At 40.2% G+C, this 12,226-nt stretch overlaps 1 protein-coding gene across 4 annotated transcripts; it reads right to left on the reverse strand.

Annotated features, from left to right (window-relative positions):
* Positions 1 to 578: 578 nt before the first annotated feature.
* egfl6 (EGF-like-domain, multiple 6) lies at positions 579 to 11,600 on the reverse strand. 4 transcript variants are annotated; one of them, XM_085384122.1, is made up of 14 exons: positions 11,472 to 11,600; positions 11,188 to 11,366; positions 8,127 to 8,233; positions 7,690 to 7,782; positions 7,424 to 7,543; positions 7,200 to 7,319; positions 4,948 to 5,082; positions 4,744 to 4,866; positions 4,228 to 4,290; positions 3,502 to 3,750; positions 2,086 to 2,160; positions 1,732 to 1,827; positions 1,375 to 1,637; positions 579 to 1,185 (listed from the first exon to the last, which is right to left on the reverse strand). In XM_085384122.1, the coding sequence occupies exons 2-14, from the start codon at positions 11,259 to 11,261 to the stop codon at positions 1,084 to 1,086; spliced, it is 1,620 nt and encodes a 539-aa protein (XP_085240248.1). In that variant the 5' UTR covers positions 11,262 to 11,366; positions 11,472 to 11,600; the 3' UTR covers positions 579 to 1,083. The 4 variants fall into 4 exon arrangements, with proteins under 4 accessions (XP_085240248.1, XP_085240247.1, XP_085240249.1 ...); XM_085384121.1 differs by having other exon boundaries at positions 11,188 to 11,577; XM_085384123.1 differs by lacking the exon at positions 4,228 to 4,290 and having other exon boundaries at positions 11,188 to 11,577.
* Between the last annotated feature and the right edge of the window lie 626 nt (positions 11,601 to 12,226).

The following is a 12,226-nucleotide window of genomic DNA, read 5'->3' on the forward strand; positions in this document are numbered from 1 at the left end:
GACTTTAAAGTCATTCGTGTTTTTGCTTTATTTGAGTGAGATTAGTAAGCCGTAACATCGCTTTATTTTACGGTAGTTAACCGCAACATCTTTGCAGTAGTTAAGCTACACCAACAGAGGGCCACATGTAGCTGTCATCTGTTACCACACAATACTTTTACCCAGTTTGTAGAAACCTGCAGTAGATAATAGGAGTTTGGGGCTCTCGTTTCTTTATATTTTACTAGGAAAATGTGCATTTTTTTAAGGACACTACACCCCCTGCTGGGTTATGCCGGATTTTGTGATAATAGTTCTTTGGGAATAACTTTGTTAAAATTATATTGTATGCTCGTTAATCCGTGTTAGCGTTGTCCGTTTCATAGATGTAACTAAATATATGGGAGTAGATGATGTGTTTTTGTAACTGATTAAAAATGGTTAGGTACAAGGTCTGGACTTAAAATTTGTTTTAAAAAAGTAGCCAGAGCCTGAAGCAAACTGTAAAGAAATTAGTTGCAGCTCAAAACCTTTTGAACATTTGGTACTGTAAAATAATCATCATTATGGAATCTGTACATGGAAAAAAATAAATGATAGGAAGTTAGAAAAAAACATTTAATGTAATAACATGGTATAATAATACAGCAAATCTTACACAATTGTATGCACTGATAGTTTTTTTTTAATTGTTTAAACTAAACAGCCTTCAAAAACGTTGATCAATTAAAATTGCAGATATAATTAACCTAACAATTCACATTACATATTGTGGACTATTAACTTTTTAACTATTAACTTCAGAAATGCATTGTTGCAAACATAACAAAGGTTTAAGCACAATACTGTTGGACCAGACTAACAAAGTTAGCATTTTCACCTTTTCCTGAGATCTGAGTTATCTGTACCATAAAAGATGATTTTGAAAATCACAAAAAAACTATAGCAGGGTGCTTCTATGTAGCAGCTTTGTGATGACATGAATTTCTCTGCACTTAGTTTATGTATTGTTCCCTGTAGACTGTGTGTCTGCACTGAGGGAATAATGGGAAAAAATCCACAAGAAACACACCATAACATGGATAAATGTCAAGGCATATGTTCTTAAAAGACTGGATCCTCTTGACACGTTCCTGATGTCAGCACAATAGTGTCCAGCCCAATCTCACCTCCAAGACCTTTCCCGCGCTGAACTTCAAAGATAACCTGAAACACAAACCGACATACAGTTGTACATTAAGGTTGTTGATCTGAGTAGTAAATTAGTAATGTGATGGCTGCCTTTTCAGAACATCAAAGGAATTTACTTTTTAGGCCAAGATCCCATCATAGCTAGCCACAAATATTGAAGAAGATTTTAAATATAATGTTCTAAAATGTGTGTAAATGACTTACAGACTCTGGGGCCTTCTCCTTCCAGGTTACTGTGAGAAACTCAGTCTGCCAGCCCTGCTCCCTGCTCTGACTCTGCTCCCATACTGGGTAAACATTGTTGTCCAGCAGTACCCTGAGCGTGCCCACATCAGGGCCAACCACACGGTAGTCAAAGGTAAGGCAGAGGCTGCCATACTGGGACCGGTCACCAAGAAGCAGTTTCAACCTGGCCACATCCTCTTGCTCCCCTACAAGCCCGCTCAAAGCCATGTAGTACTCACCACCTGAGAAGGTTTGTAGCTGATGTAAGTTACAGTATCTGAATGCACAAAAATGAATACCTCTCCTTTGAAAAAGTAACATTCATCAGGTCGTTACCATTGTCATGGTATGCTACACTCCAGTCCATGTCATCAGACTTGTCTTGGATCCATTCGCACGCCCCTTTGTCAAAGTTGCAATCCATGAAATACTCTAGAAAGTAAATGTTAGGAACACATTTTTAAATTAGCTGAGTAGCGATTATACAACAATAACACGTCTTAATATATGCTAAATCATCCAGGTAAGGAAATCCCAGAAAATTAATTCTGTTCATCTGGACGACTTTGGTCTTGAGACTAAAGAAGTCACTTGAATTATTGACAAAACTTTTCTCTCAATGAAAACGCAATGTGATGAACAAAATCAACTTCCTGGGAACAATGAAACATGAACACACTTTTTGATTACCTTCTTGAGCTGGCGCTATGTGGATCTCTTCGACTTCTGTGGCTGGTCCGAACACTGACTCAAAGTCCTCTGATACTGTGTTTAGAGATTAAATTTAAAAAAAAAATGGAGTGAATTCATCTTAATATACACATTTAAGCTTTCAGCTATTAGGCATGCCTAAGTTAAACTGGTATTCATTGGTTCAAAAGTTTTGCTCTAAATCCTAAATTCATTTAGATTATACCTTTCAACTTTAGCTGATGGCGTGATTTCCTGATGGATTTTGTATTAGACTCGAACTAGACTAAGATAATGAGTGCAAAAACTGACACAACTCTGATACTACTCTTAAAAAATATGCAATGGAAAGAACTTAATGCATAAATAATACAGCAAAGAGATTTTTCAAGATGACAGGTAGAAAGGGGTTTTTAACCAACAGGTAAAGACCTGCCCTGCTGTCACTCATACCATAAAATGGAGCTACAACTTTAGCATATATCCCCTCCAAGCAATTTAAAGCTCTAGCAGAAAATCACCCCCATGAAATGCAGCCACAGACAGTCTGATGAGTGACAGCTGGGATTATTGAAGCTGCTCAGTCAGAGTAGGCCTGTTTTAGAGAAGTCTAGAGTGCTGATGACAGACCTTCCTACAAGGAGGCAAGTCTGTTTGCACAACAGCTGTTTTGGGGAAAACATAATAAAAGGTTTAGGGGCTTTGTAAATTCCCATCCCGCCTCCCCCTCCACCTGAGGGATGGGGAAGCAGGCCCAGGATGAGTTGTATCCTTGGGCTCTCACATGCCAGCAGACTAACATTCCTCCCTGGAGGTGATGGATGTCTTGGGGCCTGTCTCCTCTTGCTTTCTGAGTTCTTACACAGGCTCTGATCTTTCCATAAAATTCAAGATTATCAGTGAAAGACAACCTCATTCATGGGGATTTGAAGGTTTTAAATGTAAGCTGGTAAGTCTTGATTTTACAGTGTTGGGTTATTATTGGGAATTTACATTCAGTCTGTTGTGACCAATAGTTTAATATAGCAGAGTAAGTAAGAATTCAAGGATTTTGAGAAAAAAAATTAGGTTGACAATTTATTTTATTTATACCAGTATAATCATCATAGTGCCTTTGATCCTTTATAGATAAGTCAGTGAGACTGGGATAACTCTGGGTTTGAGGTTAACAGCAGATCTGAAGCAACACCCCCTTTTCTTCTTTGGTCAAGGCCTTAATCCAGAGCTGCCCTTTCAGACAGTTATTTCAGCTGAAAATCCATAATTACATTCAGATGTCATGTAAACATGAGGGGACAGTCTCTTTTGAATCACACTGAGTTTGTTTAGTCTGTTTATGGTTACTACTTACTTTGCAGACCACCCAGAATAGTGGAACTCATTTATCATAGCGCTGCCAAACAATATGCCCCTTACTGAAAACGTCTCCTCTTGGATTGAGCTGGTTGTCTTCCTCTTCCACCTCTTCCTCTTCTTCCTCAGGAAATCCCTCCTCTTGCGTTCCTTTAGTCGTAGTGCCAACATAGACCTCCCCGTCATAGTCAAAAGGTTGCAGGGGGATGTTGGGAGGTGGCGTTGCGACTGGTTCGAGGATTACATTTTTGATGTCCTCGTCAGTCAGTTTACCTCCCAGAATCCTAGGCTTCACCTGGGAGTCTGGGATGGCTGCAGGCAGGAAGAGGAATCAGAATAGACATATGGCTCTGCAATCATGACTGACAAACATAGTATTTGACTTCAGATGTCTTTCTTGTTTGTCATGTATTTTGCAGATGCAGTTCTTATTTATTATTTCCCTGCAGTGACTTACCAGGCCATTGATAATATGCTTTCCACAGGAGCAGAGCTGTAACAAACTAACATGCTAAGACAACAGATCCTCCTACTGCATGCAGATAAGACATAAGCGGGCATAGCTTAAATTAGTTTCTTAAATGCTCAAGCAATTTACTGTATAAGGCCATGCTGAGGATTTAAGGTCTCAGACTGCGGGTGCTATGGACATACATTTTCAGCCATGAGCAGGGGAGAGAGGTGGGGGAGGTGCTCTTATATATAGACAAGAGGAAGGGATGAGTGAATGGGGTTGCAGGGCAGGGAGTGAATAGCAGAAACAGAGTCTTGGATTCTATACAATCTCACCATTCAGGGAATCATCTGCACTGCCTTTTTCTCCATCCCACGAACTCTGATAAAACGGCTTAACTACAGAAAATAAAGGCATTTTCATTTACGCAGAAAGCCCTGACCTCTTTTTTGTTATTTGGCTGCATGAGATTTCACCTGTTATTATCTGGGTCTGGTTCAAAGAGTACAGCACTATCTTTATTTCTCCTTTTTCAGTTGGCTAGCTACAATGCAGTGTCGTATTTACACAGGTGTGTTTTCAATCTGTGCCTCTCTGGTGTTAACATCTGTGAAGAGGAGGGGAGTCTGAAGGCAGGAAACTAGCCTTGGCAGGACTGCTGTTTGCAGATGTTTAAAGAGTCCAAATGAAATATGTGGCTGTAAAACTTCTCCTGACCTACCTGACTGATTACCCTCGTCTGTTTTTTAAATCAAGCGTGAATGCCTTAATTTGACAAATCTCAGTAGAAATGAAAGGCTTTGCTAAAATTATTTTATTCGTAATTCTCCGCAGCGAATCTCGGATCTCACCAGAGCATTCAAAGCCATTGCCTCTGAAGCCAGACTTGCACCTGCACCTGTAGGATCCTTGAGTGTTCACACAGACAGCGTGGTGGCTGCACTTGTGGGTGCCGGCTGCACACTCATCAAGGTCTGGAATTGGAAGAAGCCTATTTGTACCTTTAGGAATTGAAGTGAGGAGATGACTCCCCTTAATGATCATGTATACCTTACCTACACAGTCATATTTGCCGTTGACATATTTCAGATCGTAGCCTTCCTGACACTTGCAGTAGTAGCTGCCAAAGGTGTTCACACATTGTCTGTTGTATGGGCAGAGGTTCTTCCCAGTTACACACTCATCAATATCTAAAGAGAAACAAAGCAGGAGAAAAAATAAAGAGCCCATGTTTTTTATAATTATCAAGAGTTCTGTAGTCTTGTGAAAAAACTAAGTACACCCTTACCGATTCCATAAAAATCAAGAGGGTAACTAGCAGCCAAAGGCTGTTAATCAAATGCACTTAATTAATTGTTCATCACTAAATGTGACCACTGATATAAAAGCAGATGGTTTAGCAGTTTGCTGGTCTGGACCATTCAGGTGTGTGTGTTAACAGAATGCCCCTGTTTTCTTAAGAGTGGATGTTCAAGCAAATTTACCCCAAGATCAGATGGTTCAATGTAGGAGAAACTGCAAAACACCCAAGAGCTACAGGTCTCACTGAGCATGTTAAATGTTAAAGTTCATAACATTAAAATGAGAAAAAGACTAAATAGATATGGCTTGTTTGGGATGGCTGCCAAGAAAAAACACCTTCTCTCTAAAAAGAACATGGCAGCACAGTTTAGGTTTAAAACAAACCACAAGACATCTGGAATAATCTTATTTGGACAGATCAGACAAAAGTGAACATATTTGGTTATAATGCATAGTGCTATTTTTCATGAAACCTAACCATAGCATACAAGCTCAAAGACTCCATACCAACTGCTAAGCACAATGGTGGAGGGGTGATGACTTGGGATTTTTTGCAATCATTTGCCCTGGGCAAAAGGCAATCATTGAGTTGACCATGAACTCCACTGTATACCAAAGTATTCTAGAGTCAAAGGTGAGGGCATCTGCCGACAGCTAAAGATTAGCTAAAACTGGGTCATGCAACGGGACAGTGATCCTTAGCACAGCAGCAAATCTACAACAAAACGTCTGAAACAGAAAAGAATCAACGTGTTGCAATGGCCCATTTAAAGTCAATCTACATGAAATTTTGAGTGATCTTAAGAGATCAGTGCAAAAACAGAAGCAACATTGCAAAGAAGAGTAGCAAATTTCTCCACAATGATGTGAGAGATTGCTAAAATCATACGAAAAAAGCCACTTAATAATGGGGCATACTTAGTTTTTCAAAGCTGCATAGAGTCCTTCGAAAACCTTTTCACATGCAGTCATATCCAGTACCTTCTGGTCAATAACACTTCCTCTTCGCTATTTGCTTTGCCAGGGGTGTGTTACCAGTTATTTCTATAGATTTAGTTACTGTTTTTGGGGCTTTATCATTTTGATAATCGTAAATAGGAACTCTCAAAGCCTTGTAGCATTGCTGAATTGTGTTTGATTAGGAGCTCAGCAAGCAGCTAAGCAGCAGTCTGTGGTGAATAAGCATATAATTATTAACAGCTCAACATAACAGGACATATGCACAAGAAGGGTTTTATTTTAAATTGTAATAGTAATTAATGTAAAACCTCATTCCCCAAAATTCAGGCAAGTGTGCAAAATTGAACTAAAAGCAAAATGTTTTACATTAGATTTTTTATACCCTATGTTTAATCAAATATAGGGCATAGACATTCTGCAAATTATTTGCAATTCTATTCTGCTTTTGCTTACATTTGACAAATGATTGTCTTTTACTGCTATGGCTTAAAATGTTTCTACTATATTTGTGGTTAGCAACTGAAAGTGTGGACCTAAAGCCAGTTGGGGTCTATAAAGTATATGGAATGTCACATTGAATACAATCAGGATAAATGTGTCTCATCAGAATTCATTTTTTGTACAGTACATGTGGTAAAAATAGAATTTGGCTGCTTTTGGAATAAAAAGTATGTTTTTGTTGTAAATCTGTTTCTGAATGTGTTGCATTCGTGGCAGTCGTGAAATTTAATGCCGCTGAACTTGTATATGACCTCCCCTGTGTGATCATGACAGACTGGTGCAGCCACAGCTCAAGCAGTTTTGTTGGAAGATATATAACTAAATTGCATTCAGTTGATTTACAAGCAAAACATGCCAAAACCATGTAATATAATCCTCACACAGTGTGTCCAGTATGCAGTTACCTTCAATCTGTGTGACATAGAAAGAGTCTCTGTGTTTCTTATTTCATATAAAGGCTGTTGCCTCATATAACACATTGTTTGTATAAGACTAACTTCTTAAAACATTCATTTTTCTGCACGTATGATCTGTTACCGCTCACCTACACAAGTTCTTCCATCCTGCCCCAGTTGCAGCCCTGCAGATGGGCAGAGGCATTGAATCTCTCCTTGTACTTCCTCACAGCCATACTGACAGTGAGCAAGTGCACAGGTCCTAGAATCTACATGTCCAAACACAAAATAACACAAATTATCAGATATGCATCCTGATATGCAGCTGTTCTCTGCATTTCCACTCAGTGTATGTATCCACATTGGGACTCACTGGCACAGGATCCGTCGGCCATTAAGGTGTATCCGTTGAGACAGTAGCATTTGTAACTCCCATAGGTGTTCATGCAGCGATGCTCACATGGACGAGGTTTCAGGCCGCACTCATTCAGGTCTAAGAATAAGAAAGATCTTTACTTTTTGTAAAGCAATCAATCGAGCAGATAAACATTTTCTTTCTGGAAAAGTGAATCCTTCCATAAATTAGTCTGTGTACCCGGTTTGCTTTCCAGACATTATTTAATGACCTCAAATACCCACCTTGATTACATGTCTTTCCGGAGTATCCTGGAAAACACTTGCATTTGTTGGGGCCAACGCACTCTCCGTGCTTGCACCCGTGCTCACACTGGGCTGGTAAAACATTTAAGATGAAGAAAATACCACCAGAAATATCAGTGGTGGAAAATGATGGATTGCAGTCAAAACCACAAATTTCTATTGTACAGGCAAGGTTTTTAAATCTAGAATGTAATTTCCTCCACATTTTTGGGGGTTAGAAAAATATCCCCCATGAAAAGACTAACAATAGTCAGGATACAGTTTTTTGGCAGTAAAGCTTGTTCTCTCTAAATATTTGTTTATTGAGAAAGCTTTTCGTGTTAGTTTAAATGTCTCAGCCTGCTTGCTTTTTAAGTGCCTTAATGATTTTTATCTTACTGATTATAAACTGGCCTTTGAATGCATACTGTTCTTACCCTCACACTGCCCTTTACTGTTTTTCCTCCAGCCATAGCAACACTCCAGTCTCCTACCATAGCGACACACACCTGGTTGGTTTCCAGTAAGGACTTGCCTGTAGTGCCTTTGCAGAGGAAAAAGAGAAGTCAAAGGTAAGATATATACAGTGGGGCAAAAAAGTATTTAGTCAGCCACCGATTGTGCAAGTTCCCCCACTTAAAATGATGACAGAGGTCAGTAATTTGCACCAGAGGTACACTTCAACTGTGAGAGACAGAATGTGAAAAAAAAATCCATGAATTCACATGGTAGGATTTGTAAAGAATTTATTCGTAAATCAGGGTGGAAAATAAGTATTTGGTCACCTCAAACAAGGAAAACCTCTGGCTCTCACAGACCTGTAACGTCTTCTGTAAGAAGCTTTTCTGTCCCCCACTCGTTACCTGTATGAATGGCACCTGTTTGAACTCATCATCTGTATAAAAGACACCTGTCCACAGCCTCAAACAGTCAGACTCCAAACTCCGCCATGGCCAAGACCAAAGAGCTTTCGAAGGACACCAGGAAAAGTATTGTAGACCTGCACCAGACTGGGAAGAGTGAATCTACAATAGGCAAGCAGCTTGGTGTGAAAAAATCAACTGTGGGAGCAATCATCAGAAAATGGAAGACATACAAGACCACTGATAATCTCCCTCGATCTGGGGCTCCACGCAAGATCTCATCCCGTGGGGTCAAAATGATCATGAGAACGGTGAGCAAAGATCCCAGAACCACACGGGGGGACCTGGTGAATGACCTGCAGAGAGCTGGGACCAAAGTAACAAAGGTCACCATCAGTAACACACTACAACGGCAGGGAATCAAATCCCGCAGTGCCAGACGTGTTCCGCTGCTGAAGCCAGTGCATGTCCAGGCCCGTCTGAAGTTTGCCAGAGAGCACATGGATGATACAGCAGAGGATTGGGAGAATGTCATGTGGTCAGATGAAACCAAAGTAGAACTTTTTGGTATAAACTCAACTCGTCGTGTTTGGAGGAAGAAGAATACTGAGTTGCATCCCAAGAACACCATACCTACTGTGAAGCATGGGGGTGGAAACTTCATGCTATGGGGCTGTTTTTCTGCCAAGGGGACAGGACGACTGATCCGTGTTAAGGACAGAATGAATGGGGCCATGTATCGTGAGATTTTGAGCCAAAACCTGCTTCCATCAGTGAGAACTTTGAAGATGAAACGAGGCTGGGTCTTCCAACATGACAATGATCCAAAACACACCGCCCGGGCAACAAAGGAGTGGCTCCGTAAGAAGCATTTGAAAGTCCTGGAGTGGCCTAGCCAGTCTCCAGACCTCAACCCCATAGAAAATCTGTGGTGGGAGTTGAAAGTCCGTGTTGCTCGGCGACAGCCCCAAAACATCACTGCTCTCGAGAAGATCTGCATGGAGGAATGGGCCAAAATACCAGCTACTGTGTGTGCAAACCTGGTAAAGACCTATAGTAAACGTTTGACCTCTGTTATTGCCAACAAAGGTTATGTTACAAAGTATTGAGTTGTATTTTTGTTATTGACCAAATACTTATTTTCCACCCTGATTTACGAATAAATTCTTTACAAATCCTACCATGTGGATTCATGGATTTTTTTTTTTTCACATTCTGTCTCTCACAGTTGAAGTGTACCTCTGGTGCAAATTACTGACCTCTGTCATCATTTTAGGTGGGGGAACTTGCACAATCGGTGGCTGACTAAATACTTTTTTGCCCCACTGTGTGTGTGTGTGTGTGTGTGTGTGTGTGTGTGTGTGTGTGTGTGTGTGTGTGTGTGTGTGTGTGTGTGTGTGTGTGTGTGTGTGTGTGTGTGTGTGTGTGTGTGTGTGTATATATATATATATAAGCAAATTAAGCCTTTAAACAAAATCTCATGTCAGGAAGCAAAAAAATAAAATGAAAAATAAAACCCCCACTGATTATGAATTTAGGTTATAGAATCATGTTTAATTAGGCCCACACACACTAACTGAGATGTCTCAATTGCAGGCATTCTGGCATCCACTTTTAATTATGGTCCAAACAACAAGCAACCTAAATAAAGTGTCTCCTCACAAGGCTTGCTTAGCACTAGAAGCTGGGCTCCCCATGGTGCAACAGCCAGCTGACAGGATGTAGGCTACAGATGGAGAAAAACATACTAATCAGACACTGGCACCCTCACACTATATTTCCTCCTTTTAAAAATCGGCTTTGGTCTTTGTCTTGTTTCTGGAGGCTGATGCATATCAACTGGAAGGTTATTCTGACTTGTGGTTAAAGAGTCAGCGGTGTGCTCAAAATAACCTGTGGTACATATAGATTACATTGCATGTGTACATTTTAACTTGTAAATTCGATTAACATTTCTACCATAACTTAGTTGAGCAAGTGATTCCAAAAATAGCAGAATCTTGCATTCAAATCTGACTGCACCTTTCAGCATCGTTAGCTTTGCTTTTAGGCTGACAGCCAAACGCTTAAATCCCAGGCAGGACAAGAGGAATCCGTGTCTTTATAGAAATCAACCAGAATAGCCCACAGGAGACGGTCTCCTAAGAGAGACAGGTGCTCTTCAGTTATTAACAGTTGCTGTGCCATATTTAGAAGTTGCACTCTCTTAGTCTTCTGTTAGCAGGGGCAAGGTTGTGTGTACATATTTTCAAAATAACAGTTTCGACTGTTAAAGGTTTATGTATATTCTACACTGCAAAATAGAGGGATTTATGTTATTCCTTAAGCCCCACTTAAAATAACAGTGTGTGGAGAAACTAATATTCCAGTTGTTAGAGATTCCACCTTTTTTAAGAGGAAGCAGGTTGAATTGTATATTATCCGATACTATAATTAACATTGCTGTGTTATTTTTGGCATTCAGCCTTCCTGAAATGTGATTGGAATTCTTTGGTACGTAAACATCTGTCTGACATCATACTTTAACTTATTTTTGAATCTTGACTTAGCAAAGTTTTCACCTGCTGCAGATTTTTCAGAGTAGAAGCACACCATACAACATCACACGGCCTGTTGCTCGACTTGATTGACTTACCTATAGGCGTCTGTGCTACCAGCAGAGATGTGGAGCAGGAGAAAAAGAGCACCGACCAAAGTAAGTGGCTGCATGTCTGTCACAGTGAGCAGCCGTAACGCCTTGTTTCCCACGGGGCTGACTTTGGTTGCTCTGCGTTCTGACTATTCCTCCCAGGGGGATTACGCTCATTAAATTGCCTAGACAGAAACAAGTCTCAGTTTTTCACAAGACACACCAGATTTCATGTATTTCCAGAGTGCAAAGTCAAAATCTCCTCTAGGGAAAAAATATCTCTGTCATACTCTTTTCAATGCTGTTGCTATACTCTGTGCCCCATGATTTGCTTCTCTTTCTTCTGCACTGAAATTCCAGAGGTTGGCTGTCACTGTGAAATGACACTGGACTGAGACGGATGAGGTGGTGACTTCTGGAGGTAGGAGTGGGTTTGTAAGGGGGGTGGGGAAAATGTTAAGGGGTAATCCTTTCTTTACTCAAACCCTGCAGAAGCTCAAATGAAAAAAAAGAAAAGAAAATCAAATGAACTTTATTTTTCTTTTCCTTGATGAATTTTACGTGCATTAGCTGCTTTTTATGATTCTGTTTTATTTAATAATCAACTGTATCAAATAACTGTCAAACTCAGACATGCACAGGCTTGTGCTTAGCAGCTCTGTACCCTTTGGTGTCTTGCTCTCAGGTAGCACATAAAGCTTTGCTCTCTCACACACGTTTATTTCAAGTTCAGCCATAAAAGTGTTTAATGGGTTTGCACACTCTCAGGGTACGCTCTAACATCTGGTCCTGCTCGTCTGCTTGCTTGGAAATGAAAAGGTCTTGTTCCTTTTGGAGCTTCAGGCTTTAGTTTACATTTGTTGTTGAAATTCATTTGAGGGGGTTTGTTTTTCTTGTAAATCCAAAATCTGCTTTATTTACACTTTAGATTTTTGCTCAGAGTCACATCGGGGAAAGAGGTTTAACATGATTTGAAAATTGCAATGGAAATAGCTTTCAGATGAGAAGGAAGTGTGCAGTTAAATACTGTGGTCGAACAATAGAA

Source organism: Rhamphochromis longiceps, linkage group LG16 (assembly GCF_057381845.1).
Source record: "Rhamphochromis longiceps isolate RC_006_pf linkage group LG16, R_longiceps_female_GT1.1, whole genome shotgun sequence".
NCBI classification, from domain to species: Eukaryota; Metazoa; Chordata; class Actinopteri; order Cichliformes; family Cichlidae; genus Rhamphochromis; species Rhamphochromis longiceps.